The sequence below is a fragment of the Elaeis guineensis genome, chromosome 4 (assembly GCF_000442705.2).
Source record: "Elaeis guineensis isolate ETL-2024a chromosome 4, EG11, whole genome shotgun sequence".
In the NCBI taxonomy this organism is placed as follows: Eukaryota; Viridiplantae; Streptophyta; class Magnoliopsida; order Arecales; family Arecaceae; genus Elaeis; species Elaeis guineensis.
Genome location: NC_025996.2, coordinates 130,211,810 through 130,234,199, shown reverse-complemented (window position 1 = coordinate 130,234,199; position 22,390 = coordinate 130,211,810). Strand labels below are relative to the sequence as shown.

The 22,390-nt window shown below is 36.7% G+C and overlaps 1 protein-coding gene across 1 annotated transcript; it reads left to right on the top strand.

Annotated features, from left to right (window-relative positions):
- Positions 1-519: 519 nt before the first annotated feature.
- On the top strand, positions 520-19,728 carry LOC105042666 (uncharacterized). The gene is made up of 6 exons (XM_010919965.4): positions 520-685; positions 805-892; positions 978-1,068; positions 7,348-7,432; positions 7,530-7,686; positions 19,364-19,728. Exons 1-6 carry the CDS (start codon positions 641-643, stop codon positions 19,477-19,479), a joined length of 582 nt encoding a protein of 193 aa, XP_010918267.1. The 5' UTR covers positions 520-640; the 3' UTR covers positions 19,480-19,728.
- Positions 19,729-22,390: the final 2,662 nt, after the last annotated feature.

The following is a 22,390-nucleotide window of genomic DNA, read 5'->3' as shown; positions in this document are numbered from 1 at the left end:
ATATTATTATAATACAACATTGTTACCTAACTTAACATACAACATTATTGCCTAATTTACCTAACAATAGAACATTTTTACAGTACAAAAATGGTGCTCAACCTTCAACTAACTAATTTTTATTAAAATAATATCGTATCATAATAATAATACAATAGAGTAAATAATTAGCTTCCATTTGTACATATAAACTATACTAAACACAAGGTCCCATCTTTTCTATGGATTTTGCACCAGAATATGCAATTTAAACGTGTTAACAATCTCCATAAAAGATGGCCCCGAGATACAAAGTTGCTACTTCTTGCTGTACGTAATTTTAGGAGTTCGGGTGGTGCAGTGATCCTCTATCTTTTTTCAGATCCACTGTCCATTTACGGATCCTTTGATCGGAGCCGAATTTGATTCCTAAAATCAAGTATGTATGTATATTTATGTATGTATGTATATGCGTGTATGTATGTATGTTTAGTATGCTGAAACCCAAACTAGACCCAGCGAATACGATCGGATTGATCATTGATCTGGTTCTCCGGTTGTGCCGGCAGTTTCATTTCAATTCACAGCCGTGGTAGGGTGACAGCGCCTAGCGAGTGTGCCGTCGCATTGCAGCCAACTCCGCTCAAATTCTCCCCCCGCCATGGCCACCGCTCCAAGCAAATGCTTTCTCGTCACCGGCCCTCCCGTAAGCACTTCAATTATTCACACCACTCTCTCTACTCTTCCAACGCCTTCTACGGATGATGCTTCACAGAGCGAGAGCTTTTGAGTCATAGTTATTGTTGTTGTTGTTGTTGTTGACAGGGGATTGGAAAGACGACGCTGGTGATGAGAGTTTTGGAGAGTCTCAAGACTTCTCACCCTCACCTCAATATCCATGGCTTCTACACTCGTACGCCTGCCTCTTTCTTGGATTGTTATACTTTCGCCTTTCTTTTCTCTTTTCAATCCATATGCCTTTTGCGATAATTTTGTAGGGGAGGTCAGGGAGGGCTCTGAGAGGGTTGGGTTCGAGGTCGTCACGCTGGATGGTAGACGCGGTACCCTCGCTTCGTCCACTGTTTCAAGGTTTGGTTGGACACCTGTTGTCTATCTGCTTGTTGATGAGTAGTGGTGTGTCCTCTGGGTTGGAATTATGATTCGTAACATGTGGCTGTGTAGTAAAGATTTTGCCGTTTATGTGCTTAATTTTTTCAGAAAATTGTTCAATTTCTAAGTTTATCTTAAAATCGATGCCCACCATGAACTGCTGTGCTTCTCTCCATTATGTTCAAAATCCTAGGGATTGAGTATGGGGAAGGGGCAAACTTATTCACATGAATGAGATTTTGCAAAATAACCAAATTGTCAAGATAAAAATTTGAACTTTGATATTGTCTTTAAGAAAAAAAAACCTTGAGAATAGGAAAATGGTTACACAAACTGATTACTGTTCTTTGACTATCAAAATATCGGCTCCTCGGACTCATGTTAACTCCAAATGTCATCTTAAAATTTTCAAACTCTTGAAACTTCACACACTGACATTTGATATTTTTGTTATCTCCCCATCTCCCAAAACCATCTTTTTTTGTTGAACAATACCCAATCTCTTGGATCTTGCTTTTCATCAAGGGGACAAAAAGAGTATTTCTAAGTGTCCCTTATTGGTGCCCATTTTCTCATAATTTCTGTAATGCCATCAAGGAAGCACCTTTAAGTTATTTGCTTTACCCTTGGCTCCGTTGGATACCTAAGATCTCCCTAGGCAATTTTTGCATGAGTCAATCCATCTCCTAAAACTACCGTAATCATTCCTCTAATTTTACTTGTGGTACACAAGCACCACCTTTTGTCGATAATCTCCTCATTTGTGACCAAGTTAATAGCTAGCAGTCTAATACCCAACAATTTTGTTATTTCAAGTAGTGAGAAGTAGCTTAAGCTATGAAATGAATTGTATGTTGATTGGTCATGATAATGTATGCTGAAAATTAGGATTCAATGATGTTCATTTTTATGGGGATTATATTGACAATGGGAGTACAGCTATGCCAAATCACATACTATGTGAGGAATGCTATTTGAACTTGCTATAGTGTGTATAGCAATCAATGCATTTGCCATGGTAGGCTGCCGTGTCTCCACCCATAAACCTATTAAAAATAAGGAGGCAATGAAACCAGGGGTCAACCCCATTAATATTCTTTATTTATCTCCCTCTATTTCCTTTCCTTCCCCACCACTTTTCTTTTCAATGCACAAATCCAATCCCTCATCTTGTTTCTCCTAAGCTCAACTCATCATCCACCAAACCTCCCATTCAATAGCACTTTGAACCACCACCTAACATTAGTTCCAGTTCCTCATCACTAGAATATGGCCACTACCACCACCACCACCACTTGCCATTGATATCCCAACCCCCATCACCGGAGATCACTCTGTTCTCCCCTCCATACATATTATGTTGCTCCATAGAGACGATAGAAAAGAAACAAATAGGGACATCGACAAGCCCCTTCTAAAAGTTTCCACTCAATTAGTTCATTCATGGGGTGATTTCTTTTTCGTCTTCACCCTCCCAATGAATAATAGAATAATAAAGATCCTTCTAATAATCTGATCCAAGAAGAAGGACCATCTAGTAGTCTACAATCATCTAATAAATAGGTTCCCATATTTCCATTTCCTTTGAAGATCTTGGGGATGAGGAGAGGAATCATAGCCTAAGACTAATGTTCTCCAAAATGGAAGAAGGTACCAAAAGGAAAAAAAATAAATCAGATATATAATCAAGATTCGCTATCTTAGTACTGGGTGCCATATCAATGCCTATATCTTACTGTTTCGGTACGGGGCTAGTTCGGTATATCGAGTGTCAGCATGCCTTTTGTACTGCGTATCAATACTGAACCGGTACAGTACGGTATCCTCGTACTATCTGATTCAATATGGTACGGCAAACCTGGTGTATAACCAAGTATAACCAAGAGAAACAAAGCCTCTGATTGATTTAAAAAGATCAGGTGGCTTGGATTCAGCCACTCTAAGGTGGAACTAATTTAGGAGAAAATATTAAAGGATCATTAAAAAATTAAATTGCCTATTAGGTTTCCTTCAGAGACTAGCATATGAGTGCAGTCATAGTTTTTCTCCTAGTTGCAATATAATAAAGCAAAAAGTTTGCAGTTCAAAAGTTCCATATATCTTTAGTCTTTATAGGGCAAAATTATTGGTTTCTTTTTCTGGGTGGCATCCCGGGGGGGGGGGGTTTAGTTGATGGTGTATTGATGGTGTTGGGGGCCCATCTCATATGATGTGGAATTGGGGATGATTATTGCATATTTGTCGCTAGCAATCTCTAGTGAGAAGAAATGGGAGGAGCTAGGGTTGAGGTGGGGAAAGAGGCAAAAGCCAATAAGAAATTAGGAAAGTAAGAAGCAGGATGAGGGTTAGTAAGGGATGGGTGATAATTTGTTAGAATTGGTTTCACCAATTCATTTACTTTAGTTTACAAGTGGCCAAATGGCTGCTTGAGGTGGCAAGTGCACAGCTACATGCACTCACTTGGGTGCATATAACATTCCTCATGCATTCTGGGAGCAAGTCATAGATTACAAGCATTAGGCTATGAGACCAAAGTTAGCATGGAAAAGGATATTTCTGTTGTACTCATGTCTAAACAAGATTGAAAGAAAAAGTACAAAGAAGCAATGGCACGGTAAGATGGATGGTTTAATATAGGAAATTGCATAAGTAGGAAAGAAAAATTTATTGGAATTACAATAGTCACATAACTGAAATAATTGAGGATGCATGAGGATACTTGGTAGTTGGATGATAGAAGTAGAGTAGATGGAATTGTATTAGGTGCCATATCCGAGTAGCAATTGAAATTTCATCTTGATTTAGAATCATGACTCAAAATCCATTTTGTTTAAATTCTCATCTCGATTTTATAATGCAAAAAATTAGAGGAGTAATGGTGATAGGGAAACACCTAAAGTTGATTATGTTGTTACTTGTGTACCTGACCTACATGTTTAATTTTTCTTTAAAAAGAAGTTTTACATGTCTAGTTTGTGGATGAGACTTTGCTGAAAGAAATGAGCGTAGGTGTGGGACAGCGGTATTCTAAAAGCTCTCAAAAGTATGGAAGCAAGTGCATGTTCAAGTTTCTAGGGAATCTCCGAAGTGGACACACTACCTTTGGTCGAAGATTTTTGCTACAAAGGGATGAGCTTATCAACTTGGATGATGCAAAAATCTTCATTTAGTTCTTTGGAAAGAAGCGGCTTGAGGCTAGTTGTTAATCTGGTTATTACCTTGGTGATTAGAGAGAAGAATGTGACATTAGGTGTAACAGAACTTTGAGTTATGCGACCAAGTCTTTCTTTATTAGTTTATTGATACTTAGACCATGCCTATCTTGGCTTGTTCAATTTGGATCCGCTGTTGGAGAAATTTGAGTGCAACCATCTTTGTGCAAGAGAATGTTTATGAGAGGAGGATGTCCTTTGTTTAGAGTAAAGATATATTTCATTATGAATTTTTGATGAGAGTAGAAGAGATTGTTTGAAGATGAGGATTCTATGAAAATCCTCATCAATGACATGACTCTATATATTGCTTTCCAAAATTTTAGAGAGTTGAAAAAACTATGTTGTTGATGCATATGAAATTGCTGAACATAAGGTGGCTTGGATTGTTGCATTAAGGAAAGGAAGAGTTGTGGATGAGCATATTGAGACTTATGCTAAATTTCCATTCTTTTCTTAATGGTTCTTTCATAGCATATAGCTAAGAGGACAGAAATATTTGGCTGGTTGGTCTCACCAAGAGATGGCCTTCTTAAGTTCTATGTAGCGTGCGCTTATGGGAGCTTTTCTATAAGGTCTTCTTCTAGAGATCTTTCGAGGGAGACATAATGTAAAACCACTCCTTGGGTTAGCTTATAGTTATCAATTTTGATGAATTATGCAAATTAAATCTCACCTTGCTAAGCGCCAAGCTGCCAACATCAACTTCTGTACTACCCTTGATTCGCCAAAATAACATGAAATTCTAGTAATTCTTTTTGCGGATATTTACAACATAGATATCGATATTCTTTAAGTTTGATTAGGTTTAGATTTGGCTACTTTAATTTTTGGGGCTTTCTTAGTTAATTTTAATTGTATTTGATTTTTTTTTTTTTTGTGGAAAACTTAGATATTTTGTTATTTTTTGTGATCTCCATCTTAATTTTGGAAGTTGTCTTTGTAGTGGATTTTTGAGTTCAATATTTGTGTAGAATTGCTGTCTAGAAGTCCTAGTGTAGTTCTTAATCACTAAAATTATGCGTATGATTTCAATAGCTTCCTTTGTTGGGTTTCATAGGCATTCGAGTTTAGCTATTTTTAAGAAGTGTGAAAGCATCTTGCGATGCTCCTTTTCTTATTTCTTTCTTCGAGGAAAGATGTAACAATTCAAGACCTTATTGAAAAAGGGCTAGCCAGAAGTTATTAGTTGGGTTCTTGGCCCTAGTCAAGTACCCAAGACCTCCCCTGTGCACCAGTAATGTGGGTCTAAATGCATGCCCTCATGGATCATCACAAAGAGGTTGTAGGAGATAGTGATGGAAAATTTTGCTCCATGTACTTTGGAGTTTGGATAGGTTTAAAGGATGACATCCATCAATGCACAGGTTCTAGCTTTAGAGGGCTTTGCTTGCTAGAAGACATCACCCATATTATTATCAGAGATGATTGTAATGTCCTCACTAGTTGGGTTATGGCAGGTAATGCACCATATCCATTTCACATGAAATTGAAAGTCTTGCATTTTAAGAGGATATTGTTACTTGTAGCAAAATCCGTCAATTTTAAAATAATGGTAGGTTGTCTTGCTGGTAAAGGGGTGTGGAGGTGTAAATTGCATGTAGGTCTTACTGGACTTTTTTCCATCTTGTGGAAATAAATATTGAGCATGTGAAGATTGAGATGGTGCTTCCGAAGTTTCAGGAACTCAGCATACTTCATCTGGTCTCTGTCTTAAGAAGTTTTCTTTACACATACTGGAGGTACACCCTGGTGGTACTTGTTATCATAGAACTCCCTCTACTTCACCTTGGTAGTGACAGTATGGTAGTAGTCTTGTTTGCTTCACGTATGTTCTATTCTGATGCCATTCCACTTCATGGATGTTTGGAAGATGAGTATGGAGGTAGAATGGTGCCAAGCTACCCATACCTACCGGGATAGTGACACTGCAGCACATTAGGTGGCTAAGTTTGTCACCGAACACATTTACAATTACTAATGGACCTTTCCTTCCTGATACCATGAGCTCTTTGAGATATTCTATTAGCTGATTGTAATGGTTGTCTCTATACACGAGTTTTGTAAGACTACCGGTTGACCTTAAAATAAAATTGAGAGAGTTTTTTGACACCCTACCACAGTGCTACCTTGTCTGTATAATATCTCACTTATGGTTGGAAAATTATCTCTCAGGTTTCATTTCAGCTGAGAATTGGATGGAGAAGAGTGGGATGGAATTAAAGAGACCACTGACCATAAAATACCAGGATTTATTGACTATTGCAGGTCTCTTTTTGAATAATGCATCATCTTGAATATAGTTATAGGTGGAAGTCCAACTTCAACTCAAATATTACAGACTAAATCCTTTTGAGATATCATTGACTTCTTCCCCTGGCATCCAAAAAATCCATAGGGCATAGTAGCTCAGAATCCAAAGCTGCCTTAAGAACCTTGCTATCTTATTATACATTTAATTTGGTCTCTCTCTCTCTCTCTCTCTCTCTCTCTTTTCCATCACTCTTAGCTCCAATATTCATTATATTATAACATAATTCGCTGTTGCAGAATTACCCAGTTCCTTGTTTTCTCAAGAACCCTTTTTTATGTTTTGGTTTAGGCATCACTACTGCCTAGTGCTTATGATGGACACCATCAACTCTTCATTGTCTGCACATCTGTTTAATGTTTATAAACACATCAATGGCAATATTGCAATCTTTTTTATACATGCTTCTTTTTTTCTTCGCCTGGGAGGGTGGGGGTGGGGGGGTGATGGAGGCGAATGAGATGGGGGCGTTAGTCCTCATCCTATTGTCAGTAATTTTAATGAATATGCTATGAACTTTAAATGGTTAACATGCCTAGCTTTTCTAGCAGTTGAATCTCCTAATTATTTTCTTGCTACAGCCCCCCAATGGTATCAGTTTTCATCTCTACTTATTTTAGGAAGTTCTGAGAGAGATTTTTGATCCTATAGATTGCTCGCTCCAAGTTTTCGTTCAAAGTTGATCAGTTTTCTCATCAATCTAGCTCATATCATTTTTTTTTTAAACAATTTCAGTGCAGAATCTTTCAGATGGCCTACTGTTGGAAAATACAAAGTAGATGTGGCATCATTTGAATCTCTGGCATTGCCTGAGTTGCGGGTAAGCTGGATCATAGGATTTACATGGCACCATATTGTATTGGAAGTTTTCATGTATACTCATGCACATGACTGCAAATTTCATGTGGTAATATCAGATCAAAGAGGGCACAGATCTTTTCATTATTGATGAAGTGGGTAAAATGGAGTTGTTCAGTTCATCATTTTTCCCTGCTGTTCTGAAAGTTCTTGAATCCAATATCCCAATTCTGGCATCCATTCCTATTCCGAAGTTTGGTCGTGACATTCCTGGAGGTACTCTTCTGTATTCATATGTCAGAGGCTTGAATAATTAATCTGCAATTGTTGAATCTAATTATATCGTCTGTTTATTGTTGTATTTTTCTTTTGTCTTGCACTTCTTTACCTTCGTCACAAAATTTGTTCAGCTTGTGTGGTAGTTCTCTCACATTTTTAGCTCCATAACTAATCACAAGGCTATCATATATACATTGCTGTCCATTTTCTTATGAAGTTAAAGCTTCAGCATTTCATAATTCCAGCTTCTGCTTGTATCATGGCTGGTTTATTTGAATGTTCTTGTTGGAGCTGCTTTCTGAATTATAACTTAGCAATAGTGAAGAAACCCCTCCATAATTTTAGAAGCACCTCCTTTTTATTTCTTAGGTTGCTAAATAGTTCAGGTTTATTTGAGGTTGATGTTGCATATTCGCTTTTAACTAGAACTTGGCAGTTGGGACATGTGATGTACATGACTAATTTGAGAGGAAGGAGTACTTGATGAATGGTTGTTAAGGTGCATAGAAGCTTCCTTTGTTTCACCTATTTTATTTGTTAGGACAAGACTTCTAAAAAGAGAAAGAGGAAATAGGAATAAAACTTAAAGCACTGCCTCCAAGAGCCATGCAAGATAATATTAGAAGGGAAAAAGGGCAACCTAGCACGCAAGGCTTCCGCAATTTGCAGGGTCTAGGGAGGGACCGGTCAAATGTTTATAGTCTTAACCCCTGCATGCAAAGAAGCTATTTCCATGTTTCGAACCCGTCACAAGGTAATACTTAATAATAAAAGGAATTGTATGGATATTAGTGGTGTAGAAGAGACTATCTGTATTGCTTTCTCTTTTGCTTTCATCAATATCCTTGGAAGAAATTGGAAGCTAGTGCAACCACATACAAAAATTTCTCTTTTCCTTTCATGATTAAGACTTAAATGGTAAATTACATAAAGCATCATTTAAAACATCCATTTTATGGAATTGGGAGCTACTCAAAGTTCATTTCACTTTCCTTCACCTTAGTAGGAGAAAAGGTCAGATTTGCCCTTATCTAATGTCTTTGATACTATTCTAATACAACCTTGGAGTGAGGACAACAGTCAATTTTTCCCCATGCTGATAATTTTAGAGAAATTGTTTTCTTTAATAATGTTTAGTTTATTAGCTCTAGTAAGTAATTTTTTTGACAATAAAAACATGAGGCTTCTAATAAAGAAAGATATTTTTATTTGACTTGAAAGTTAGAAGAAAAGGAGGGAAGACCTAAGGAAACATTGATGGACGTTGTGAGGGAAGACATTGAGAATCTTGGAATAACATTTGTTGTGGTCCTAAATAGGAATGCTTGGCTAATAAGGATCGACAAAGATGATCCCAAATAGTTGAGAGAAGGCTGGATGGTTATGGTTTGGTTTAACTGCATCTTCCTCTATCTCTTTTATCTTTTGATTCCATTTTTGTTGTCTTCTTTTCTCTTTCAACAAGAGAGCTTTGTGGAGTAAACAAAGAAGGTGGAGTGGCCTTGTAAGAAGGATGGTGGAAAGGCCCAAGGAGGGGTGTTGGTGGTGGCAACTTGCCACTTAAATTACATGGGCCATTGCACATCATGGAAAGGACATTGTAGATCATGAGTTGGTGAGGACCTATGGCTGGCATTCAGTAAAAGGCTCAAAATAGGAAACAAACTGCTTCTAAGTGCTATCATTTTGCTTCCTCTTCTACATTAAAGGCTTGTTTAATTATTAATCTCATGCCCCAACCCAAAATCACAAGTAAAGGCATGGCAACTGCTGCATACTCATAAAGAAAATCTATAACATAGTATCAACAATTATACTCAGAATATAAAATAGTTTCAACAATTATCCTTGCTGTGTGGCCCTTGCCATGGCTAGTAATGAAGGTTGATGGAGGTATGTGGTCAATAGCATTCTTTTCCTTTTCATATTTCTTCATCCTTACTCACGGGTCATCCTTCATTGTGAAAGGGACTAGTTAACAGTTTAGATGCTATGAGGTAATGAGAGCTTCTCCAATATGGCAAAAATGTGATGCCATGATGGACAATGGTGCTTCTTATCTTAAGGTGGGGCACTTTTAAGGTTGAGAAAGAACTATAGGAAAGTTTAATGATGAAGATGCAACATTCTAAAATTGCATTAAATTTTCAGCAAAGGGGAAAAATGATTTCCCCCCTCATTGTGAATTTGTATTGAAAAAGTGGTTCTAAAAATATTACATGGGTAGGGTGAAAATTGACTTTACCTCTAGCTGAAAATTAGACTTTGAAAAGTGATTGATTCTTAAATTGGACATTGTAAGTGATTTCTTTTTTAAAAACTTACCAAAATAAATCTGTCAAGACTTAAATTATAAAAGAACTAAGTTTAATTTTCAAATAAAAGGAGCAAAGCTCACATATTATATGTTGGAATTTCGTGTTGGGGCATGTATTTATGTTTTAATTTTTTTTTAAACAACGCAGCGGAATAGAAGATTAAAATATCTTTTAATCTAAATCATGCATGCATAAAATAAAGAATACATAGATCTACATCATATACTGAAATTGAATACATACTGAATTTTATACTGAAATTAAATATGTAATCGAATCACATACCTGTTTCGCAATTTCTTTCTTCAAATATGGATTTGAAAGAGAGTAGGTTCTTCCTAAGCTGCGCAAGTGCCCGGCCTCTACGGGTATCCACTCAGGATCAGTCTAGAACAGTCTTTTTTGGTGTTGATCTTTCTTCTTCAAGAATAATCATCTTGCGAATCTGAACGAAGCCTGGATCGTGATCAACTCTTTGATCATGTTCTTGATTTTTTTTTCTCTTCTTCTCTTGCTCTTCTTTCTTTGATTATGAAGCAACCAAGGTCTGAAAACCAGCAAGAAAGAGGGGACGCCCAAGCTCCTCTTGGGTGTGGAGATGGAGGACGCCCAACTCCTTAGGGCATTGGATCCAAAGGAGAGAAGAGAGGGTGGCATGGGGGGTTCTTATAAGAGGCATGGGCTGCTGGAAATCTTATGTAAAGAGCCTTAGAGAAGGTCCCTTTAAATAGGCAAAAAGTTTGGATCCTATTCAAAATCAAATAGCCTCTTAATACAAGTCCTACTTGCATTAGGAATTCTTATAGCCTTAGATATTTGACTCCCTTTAGAAGATCCATTAGACGCCAACTATTGGAGCCTTTGCGCCCACTTTTTCACACACCACATGGGGTCTAGGGGACGCCCCATGCTGGTCCCACACGTCCTCTTTTAGGTGGCCATGCCCAACTTGATCAAATCAAGTGGCGCCTTATGCAAACAATGAAGGAAATTGATTAAGAGTTTGATCCTTTAATTCATATGATCCAAAACTCTAGGCACCCAACAATTGGAGCCCAATGAATCTAATTCATTTAGGTTATTAATGGATAATTAACTTGAATTAATCTTATCAAAATAAAAAATTCAAATATAAAAAAAAAATTGGATCTAATATGATTTTTCTAAACCCAATTGAGACTTCATAAGCCCAATTGCTTATTCCAGATCTAATTCCTTTATCGTGTGATCTCATAAATTCAATTCTATCTAGTAGTGAGATCTATTATAGTATCATTGAAACTCTTTTCAATGGGTCAGAACAATTTCACTCTAACTCATCAAGAATTGTCGATCCTGAGCAATCTTAATGAGCTCTCACAATCCACCAGTGATACCTAATAGTATGTAGTGGCAACCTAGAACTGAAAAGAAATCTTAAGGTGTAATTCAAATGTGATTCAGTCCCTCTATCGTGAGTTCCGACTAGATGGCAGGTTGATTAGCTCAAGTCCAATTGTGATCCTCATGAAAATTTTTTTTCATCTATCACACTGTTGTAGCTACAGACTTTCGGACTTAGTCTCTCAAATCTCATAGAACTACTCTCTATCAAGATCGATAGATTCCATCTAGATGTGCACCTTACTCCTATAGTGGATCAACTGTCACCAACATCCACTATATGGTTTCAATGAGGCCGTATTTATATATCAGTCAAACTCCAATAGCCTTACTACGAGTAATCGTACCATCGCAGATCAAAAAATCATTCACACAACTACAGCATCGAGACAATCACTGACGATTGATTAGAAATTCAAGTTATCTCTCGTATGGTCATGCTCAGTACTAATTGTTCTCTAATAACTATCCATACTCGTTGCTCAGTGACTCTATATTATAGATCGGAGACTCATCTAATCCGAAAGAAGTGATCTGTACGTCGGTTTATCCGGATCGATCATCGTCCTCATAATGATACTATGATCGGGAGTATTTAGGAATTAATTATACATGCCTCTAATTCTCAACACCTTGAGAATATGTATCGAAGTATTAATTTTATGGACGATTCAAGAATACATCACTCTTGAATGAAAATAAAATATCCTTTTATTGATCAAATCAATGTATTAAGTATAAAATTGTATTCTAGACTTATTACAATATGTCAGTCGTATTGACTTTTAGAACATATATCTAACAATCTCTCACTTGGACTAAAGTCAATTAGCCACTAATCTAAGTCACATCTTCTCAAGGTGGACTTTCATCTTTGGCTAGCTTAATTTCTTTGGCAGCGGGTCTGCTGCATTGTCTGCAAAGTCTACTTTTCGCATCTCCATATATTTCTTTTCGAGGTAGTCGCGTATGATATGGAACCGTTGCTCGATGTGCTTTGATTTTTGATGAGACCTCGGCTCCTTAGCAAGTGCTATGGCTCCATTGTTGTCGCAATAAAGTGGTATAGCATCTGATGTCATTATCCTAAGCTTCGTGACGAACTTCTTGAATCAGAAGCCTTTCTTTGCAGTATCCGAAGCAGTGACATATTCAGCTTCTGTGGTCGAATCCGATATGATGGGTTGCTTGAAACTTTTTCAGCTGACTGCGCCATCATTGCATGCGAACACATTCTGATATAGACTTTTTATCATCAAGTTCAGACATGAAGTCTGAATCAATATACCCCTCGACTCACAGCTCAGAAGCCCCTCCAAAAATTAAAAATAAATCTTTAGTTCTTTTCAAGTACTTAAGGATGTTATTCACAGCTATCCAGTGCTCCTCATCTGGATTCGACTGATATTTGCTCGTGACACTCACAGCAAGGATAATATCAGGTCGAGTACACAGCATGGCATATATGAGACTACCTATGATCGAGACATAAGGAATCCTGCTCATGCGCTGAATTTCCTCAGATGTTGTTAGACACATCATCTTGAAAAGACGAATACTATGCCTAAAAGGTAAGAGTTCTCTTTTGGAGTTTTTCATGCTGAACCTCTTCAACACTTTCTCTATGTACAGTTTTTGTGACAGGCCTAGAATCCTTTTAGATCTATCCCTATAGATCTTTATTCCAAGAATATAAAATGCTTTCTCTAGATCTTTCATGGAGAATTTCTTGGACAACCATCTTTTGACCGAGGTCAGCATGGGAATATCATTTTCAATGAGGAGAATATCATCTACATATAATACGAGGAATGTTATTGCACTCTCACTGACTCTCTTGTATACACAAGGTTTCTCTTCATTCTTGATGAAACTGAATAATTTGATTGCATCATCAAAACGAAGATTCCAACTTCGAGAAGTTTGCTTTAATCCGTATATAGATTTTTGCAGCTTACAGACTCGGTGATTACCATCACCTGATGTAAAACCCAAAGGCTGCTCCATATAGATATCTTTCTTAAGATATCCATTCAGGAAGGCAGTTTTCACATCCATCTATCAGATTTCATAATCATAATAAGTTGCAACAGCAAGCAGAGTGCGGATGGATTTCAGCATGGTTACGGACGAAAAAATTTTTCGATAGTCAACGTCTTCGCGCTGACTATAATCTTTTGTCACGAGCCTAACTTCATAAGTCTCTATCTTACCATCGACATCTATTTTTCTTTTATAAATCTATTTATACCCAATAAGTACTATACCCTCGGATGGATCCACTAAGATCCATACTTGGTTCGAGTGCATCGAGTTAATTTCTGACTTCATTGCATCTAACTATTTCTCGAAATCGATGTCAGACATCGCCTCGTCAAAGATATTAGGATCATCACCATGACCCTTATCTCCCATAAGGAATATTTTCTTTACTTCTTCTATAAGCATATCCATGTACCTTTCAGGAGGTCGGAAGATCCTGCTAGATCTACGAGATGGTGCAGGAACATCAACTATTGGCTCATGAATAATAGATTTCTGAGGTTCCATAGCTTTTTGCTCTTCAGAGATTTCTTCAAACTCAATTAACCTCCCATCGCCATCATCTTGGATAAATTATTTTTCTAAGAATATGATGTTTCGACTCATAATTATATTGTGATTTTGTGAAAAGTAGTAGTATTTTATTGATTCTTTTGGATACCCTATAAAATGAGCTATTATAGATCTATCTTCTATTTATCAGCCATCTGTCTCTTGACATAGGTCGGATATCTCCAAGTCTTAAGATAATCTAGACTCGGCTTCTTACTATGCCATATCTCATATGGTGTGGTAGGAACGGATTTTGATGGAATTCTATTCAATAGGTGAATTACAGTTAATAAGGCATGTCCCCAAAGATATAAGGATAAATCAGTGAAGTTCATCATGGATCTGACCATATTTAATAGGATCCTATTCCTTCTTTCGGATATCCCGTTGAGCTGACGTGTTCCGGAAGGAATCTATTGAGAGACTATGCCATTGTCCTTAAGATATCCTAGAAATTTTTTACTAAAGTATTCATCTCCTCGATCAGATCGAAGAACCTTAATAATTTGCCTGTTTATTTTTCTACTTCGTTTCTGAATTCCTTGAACTTTTATAAGACTTCATACTTGTGTTTCATCAGATACATATATCCATACCATGATAGATCATTGGTAAAGATGAAATAGCTATAACCACCCCTGGTTTGCACATCAAATGGCCTACACACATCAGTGTGTACCAGGACAAGTAACTCAGTGGTCCTTTTTTCATATTCCACCAAGGATCCTATTTTTTTCAGTTTGTTTATCCTATCCTCTCCAATATGGTTTAGTCTATGATGCCACAAATATTTTTGATTAATTTCGTCTCTAGGTCTCTTTTGATTTACAGTACTCACTATTTGCTCGTTTAGATTCACATTCGCATCAATATGCAAGTGATAAAGACTGTCAATTAAAAGATCACGTGCAACCAATTTATTTCGTAAATAAATGGAACAAAAATTTTTATTAAAATTAAAATCAAAACCATCCTGTGCTAGCACAAACATAGAAATCAAATTTCGATTAGCTACAGGAATAAAATAACAGTCTTTTAAATCTAATCTAAATGCTGACGGTAATTGAAGAGGATAAGTACCAATGGCTTCTGCAGTAATTTTTACTCCATTGCTGATCCGAAGGATCATGTCACCTTTCCTTAACCTCCTACTTTCTATTAAATCCTGCATTAAAGTACATATATGAGCACTCGAATCAAAGTTTAATACCCAATTAGAAGTAGAAAAAATCATAAGCTTAGATTCAATTACGAGCATACCTTCTGAAGGTTTGTCACCCTTTTTAGTCTTCAGACTCTCCAGGTAGAATGGACAATTCTTCCTCCAATGGTCTTCAGCATCACAGTGGAAACACTTTTTCTTTGCTTCAGCCTTCTTCGAAACGTCTTTCTTTGGCTTGCTCTCTTTCTTCTGCTTCTTCGTGGGTTTACTCTTCTTCTTCCAACCAGACTTTCTCTTAAATGAAGAAGTCCGCTCCACAGTGAGAATAGTGTCCCTTGAACTCTTCAAGATTCTCTCAGTAGTGATCAACATATTGATCAGTTCGGATATAGTGCAATCAAGTTTGTTCATATAAAAATTTACAATAAATTGACTATATGAATTCAAGAATTGTCGATCCTGAATAATTCTAGTGAGCTTTCACAATCCACCAATGACATTTAGTAGTATGTAGTGGCAACCCTGTAGAACCGAAAAGGAACCTTAAGGTGTAGTTCACATGCGATTCAGTCTCTTTATCGTAAGTTCCGACTAGATGACAGGTTATGAATAAATCATCAAATCTCATCATCAGTCATATGATAGATTCGATTAGCTCAAGTCGAATTGTGATCCTCATAGAAACTCTTTTCCATCTATCTCACTACTGTGGTCATAGACTTTCGGACTTAGTCTCTCAAATTTCATAGGACTACTCTCTACAAGGTCAAAAGATTTCATCTAGATGCGCATCCTACTCCTATAGTGGACTAACTGTCGCCAACATCCACTACAAGGTCTCAATGAGATTATGTTTATGTATCAGTCAAACTCCAGTAACTTCACTGCGAGCAGTCTAATCATTGCAGGTCAAAAGATCATTCACACAAATACAGTATCGAGACAATCACTGACGATTGATTAGAAATTCAAATGATCTCTTGTATGGTCATGCTCAGTATTAGTTGTTCTCTAACAACTATTCGCACTCGTCACTCAGTGTCTCTACACTATAGATCAGAAACTCATCTACTCCGAAAGAAGCGATCTGTGCACCGATCTATCCAGATCGATCACCGTCCTCATAATGATACTATGACCGGGAGCATTTAGAAATTAATTATACATACCTCTAATTCTTAATACCTTGAGAATATGTATCGAAGTATTAATTTCATAGACGATTCAAGGACACATCACTCTTGAATGAAAATAAAACTTGCTCTTTTATTGGTCAAATCAATGTATTAAATATAAAATTATTTTCTAGGCTTATTACAATGTGTCAGCCGTATTGGCTTCTAGGACATACATCTAAAATTATGAAGCATACTGAAGAAGGTGAATAGAAAGCTATTGCTTGAATGTTTAACAACAAATCTATTCCCATTACAACATTTGTCAAAGATAGAGTGGCTTGTCTTCCATTTTTTTCACTTCTTTGAGCAATCTTTCCATCTAATTACCCATTCCAGCTAGAAGACATATCCATGTGCTGGATGTAATGAAAAATCATGTTATGTTTATAGAAATTATTTGAATATATGAATTTGCTGTCATTATCGATAAACAAATGCACAATCTATGTCTTTCAATATAATTTGAAAATAAGAATGTGGAGTTCTCATCTACGACCATTTTAGATTATATATTGATGCCATGTGGATTTTATGTATGCATAGTTGTTTCCCCCTCTATTTCTTCTATAAGTTTCTCTTTCGTTTCTTATGTGATACACATCGAAATCGACCTAGCCGACGTGGTACAACCAACCAATCAAAGTCTAACATAAATCAGCCACAATGTCCTCACCTCGACCACCCAGTTCTTGCTACATGGCCACTTTGAAGGTGTATGGAGATGTCCAAATCTCCCCCCATTCGATGACAACTGGCCCGTAATGGTGGAACCTCTCTAATCGTGAGATCTGTATCTCATCGTATCTTCCGAACATACAAGTGGTTATCCTCTACAAGCTTCCTCGCACATCCCAAGATCCTAATTGCAACGAGCTCCGACCCTCGCCTATATAAACCACTCCTTGGGGGCTCTCTATGTAAGTCCAATGAGGTCCGACAGATTCTTGGGGAACTCTCTAAGTCTCTGTGTTCAACTCGTGAGCTTAGGGACCAATGTTAATGGAGATCCGCACAAGAGTCTCTCATAGTTTCAGACTGAACAAAGTCTCGGAGGGACAGATCTCTTATGAACTCATAGAGTTCTCTCTCTCTCTTCCTTGCTACCACTTAAGCTTCCTACATACATACTCTAACTTCATTCTTTCTCTCTTTGCCTTCTTCCACTCAGAACCTTCTCTATTCGACTGAGGTAGCTTGACTTGGGCATTAGAGTGTCCCCCATCGAAAAACCATTGGTGAGAGCACTTCTTCGGATTGGGGTGTTTTAGGGCATCTTTTAGAAGTTGGAGCGAATATCTGGCCCTCACCAATTGCATTGAGATCTCCGGCAAGCTTTCTGGATCCTTAAATTGTGACCCTCCACTCTCCAGCTCACCATCCATATCATCAGCTTTAGCTAGATCAATCCTCGGTGGCAACATTATGTTTTAGCTCTTGTTTCTAGGGATATTACATATCGATGTGGCTATAATTGCATTAGGAATTTTCATACCTAGAAACAATCAACTTTTTATTTCTTCAAAATTATTATTTGCATATCATTACATGAATGTAAACTACCATTTGAATTTTGATTGCTTAAATGTAGTTTGACATGTCTTCCATCTAACCAATAGCATTAAGTAAAACATGATGTCAAAATTAGTGGGAGAGTGAATGCTAGGAATCATCTATTTTCGTAGCTTTACTTGGACATGGCAGTTGAAGGGATATTTGTCATGCCCCACAAGGACATGTCATAATATGGTAGACATGCTGGATATGTCCTTCTGAGATCAGAAGGATATCAAAGAAAGAGGGGTTCCATCTCTCTTCCTTTTAGCCCTTGATGAAGCCATGGAGTAAAGAAAATGATAGAAAACACATAAGAAGGAAACATAGCTTAGGTACATTCCTCGAGAGACTTTATTTGCACTTTTGAGCAGCAAGGACTTATCCTCTTGCTCATTTATTGCAGTATTTTCTCTCAGGCACCATGTTGCAAAGGCCTAAGCAAAATATGCTGGCTGATTTTTTGCATGATTTTCCTCTCAGATATAGCCGAAAGGGAATTGAGAAGATTTGAAGAGATCAGAACCCTGAAGCACTGTGTAATGTTGCATAGAGTTTCTAAGAGATGCCAAAGCAAAATATATGGGGCTTTTTTAGTGACTGAACTAATAGAGTAGCTTATGGACCTAGATAATAGCCTAGAATAACTTATGGGCCATATCCAATTATGTGGCCTTTTTACCACTAAAGATAAGCGTCCAATTTTCAAAAACAGATACTAGTCCAAATATTTAAAATTATATCTATGTGTGTGTGTGTTTATTATAGCTGTGTCCATGTCCCATGTTGAGGTAACATTGCCTATTTATAAGCACAGTTTTCAGTACTGTCCTGTATCAGGCATATTGGCTCATACTGGTAAGGAGCCATTAATTGGCGCACTATACTGAGTGTCAGTACTGGGAACCAGACCATATAGGCACTATACAAATTGGGTACTAGTACTGTAAAGTGTAAACCTTGTTCTAAAGATTTGCTTGATTGTTCTATCTTCCTACTTGACCTAGAATCTTGCCCCATAGCCCACTTCTTTGGGAAAGGCTGCTTGAAGTAAAAGACATGACTGTTTTTCTTTTAGTTCCTTATATGGTGTTAATACCTTGTTATAGTAAAAGTTATCAAAATTTAATATAGTCACCTGAGCTCTAGGTTGCACCAGGATTATGTATGTTAAAAGGTTGGCTTGAGTCATCACTGCTAACATGGTTGTGAGCTTCGTGGGACAATGCATGGATGCCACTTGAGTTGTCTGTAATAAATCTAAGTTTCTGATGTGTTTGCCGCTATTTATTACATATTCTGTGCTCTTATTTTTCTTCTTTGGATCGTGGTGAGCCAGCTTCTGAGGTGTGCTCCGCATTATATTCTTGTGTTGGAAAGTTGATGTTGGTCATGCCTGATATCTAACTCTTGCTTATTCATCCATGCTATTTTATGTGTTGTTTTTCTTATTCACGTGATGTGAATGATGTCTTCCCAATTTGCAGTTGCAAGGTTGAGGAATCATCCTGGAGCTGCTGTGTTCACACTAAACAAGGCCAATAGAGATGCAATCAAAGAAAATATCTACAACCAGTTGGTCAGCTTGTTGTCAAATCACTGATACCATTAATTGCCCAGTAGCTGATACCAAAGCGGATTATATAGTGAATCAAACTGCTGCATATTTTGGAATACAATGTTTGCTATCCTTTTTTTCCCCTTGTTAATTTTGAATAGTTTTTATGTAAATTAACAAAGTTCCCATCTTTTTCCTGTTAAAGGAAGGGTTATGTAAAGTCAATAACTCAGTGATCAATGACTTGCATAACTGATGCTGTTTGATCATATGGACTGAATTATTATTGCCAAACTCATGTGCTGTGATTGCATAGTTGAATCTGCAGCATGATTCCACAGGCATAAAGCCATGCCTGCTTTTATGTAATAGAGATCTAACTGATCTGAATGGTAATTTGTTAGTTTTTTTCAATATATAAATAGAACCTAGTGTTTATGCACACACTCCTAAATAATTCATAATTGTAAAGGACAATTAAATATGGTATCTAACAAGTATTTTAAAAAAAGAAAGACCTCTAATTTTTATGCCTAAAATTGCTCGATGTCATATCACTTGATTGTGAGCTTCATCAGAAGCTATCTTTGTAGTGAAACAGTCATGAGAGAGATCCTTCCCTAAGCTTTTTTTCATCTTTATCTGGAAGAGGTTGGAAGGGAATAAAACATGCATGCTGCTGTTCCAAAGGCAAAATATATGTGAGAAAACCAGGATTTGGGTGGAATTGTTTGAATGGTACATACCCCTGTGGGATAAATTATGTACCAAGATGTTAAATCAAATTGCTGACATATCCTAAATTTCAATAATTTCAGTAGTTTTTATTTCCATTTTGTACATTATAAAACTCACCTTCTTTTACTTTGTCCTATCTTATTCCAACTTCAATCACCTCCCTAACTAAAACAAGAGTACAACAAACAATATTTTAGCAAAATACAAAATTTCACCACCTTCTCCTCGTTTGAAAGATTTGTAAAATTATTCTTGCACAAACAAATTAATCAAGAATATTTAGCTATAATGAATTTTATTGTTTATCTGCACGTAAGCCTTTCAGTGCTTTTACCATTTGCAGTCGGTATTAGATAAACGACTGTAATTTCAGGCTGTCTTCCAACCAGAAATTGACCCAAACCTGGTATTTGGTCACCGCTTACAAGTTTATTCTTCCATGAATTACTTGAATTCTTACAAATAAATAACGGTATTTGGCCAGCTAGCATGAAGAGTGGATCACATTTGTACCTCGACCAAAGCAGGTGGCAAATGGATATTACACAATGGCTTATATGACAAATCTTGAAAAAGTAGATAGTCTGATTATGATCCATGCAACTAAAAATACCTAGAATTTTTTTTAAAAAGGTCATGCGCCAGTGGTTTCAAATCTAAACATCATATAGGTAATAAAAATAAATATTTTTCATTATGCGAGATCCATGATAAAGTATTTAAATTGAGTATCCAAATTATGGATCATGATCTAGGCATGCTAAAATATATATGAAATGAGAATAAATTGATTTTGATGCTTAGAACATAATAAAACATGATCTCATATCATTTTAATCATTGATTCTTATATCTATATGATGAATAGTTTAGAGACCGGAAAAAAATGTATTTTGGTTTCTAAGCATTTTTAATGGGTATAGATCATGATTAATGATGTGGATCTTTTATTTGAATATCTAATTATTTATTTTAGGATCCAGAGGAGTAGACACCCTCTGTTCTTGGAAGTAGAGTGTTTATATATACAAATATGTACATATATATATATATATAATATATAAATATGTGTATATACATCGAATGTTTGCATTTTTGCTTTTGATTCGTCCACACCTGCTTGAATGTGTTTCTCTCTAAGGTGGAACACAAAAATAATGCACTTTTACATTTTGAAGCTTTGGCAAAGTACTTGCACCCATTTATCTTTGGAGCAAGAGTGCTTGATTAGTATTATGCACTCTTTCAGGATGGCTATTTCTAGGCAAATCTTCTAGCTATTCTTGCACTCCTATCTCCTTTGCTACCATTTAGGGGCCTTAGTGAGCCTAGATTTGGTGGATTTTGTAGGTTCAACAGATGATTTTCATAAATCTCCAAAAATTCAAGATATAGATCAAGAAATGATAAACCCCTCAAGCATTTATAAAGCATAGAAGGCAATGAAAATAATGTAGTTTATATTTTATACAGTAATATTAATTATCACAAGCTCATAGTTAGTCACTTTTGCATAGACCATAATCCACGTTTTTAAATATCAATATAAATAGACTATGAAATTGTTCCCTCCTCATTTTTGAAGGCATGAAGGAAATATCTAAAGAATATTTAGGAAATATCTGGTTTGTGTTTTGAATTTAGAAAATAGAAGGTATCAAGGATGTTTGATATGTATTGGTATCTAATGTAGATATAATACGGACATAGCGTGTCATTTGAAGGCACGAGGAAGGTCTTGCTCACCTGATGGCATACATCATATTACATAGGAAGTGTTTCCAAAGTTAATTGTGATGCATAGGATCATGGGTCTCCTAAAGATTTCATATGTTGACTTTATAAAGTAAATCCCATGGAGGCTTCGTGTTCAGGTCCTTCGTGTGCATCTCCAGCTTTGCCTCCCTCCCTCCACAAAACAAAACCAAAAAAGAAAAAACAAAAGAAGAGGAGGAAGATTTGTTTTGCTGCATTATTTCATTAGTATTGTTCTTCACAAAAAAAGCAAAAAAATAGAACCACCAATATTCTTCTTCACAAAAAGGGAAAAAGATGGTAAAGGGTAAAATGCACTTCAAGAAGTATGTTGACGGATTGCTACAACTGATATAAATATTAAAAGACGTTTTATTCCACTGTGGCTGCCAAGATGGAAGTGAACACCTAACCATCTGGCCAGCTACCGAAGTAAGAAGAAGAAGAAGAAGATCATGCAATC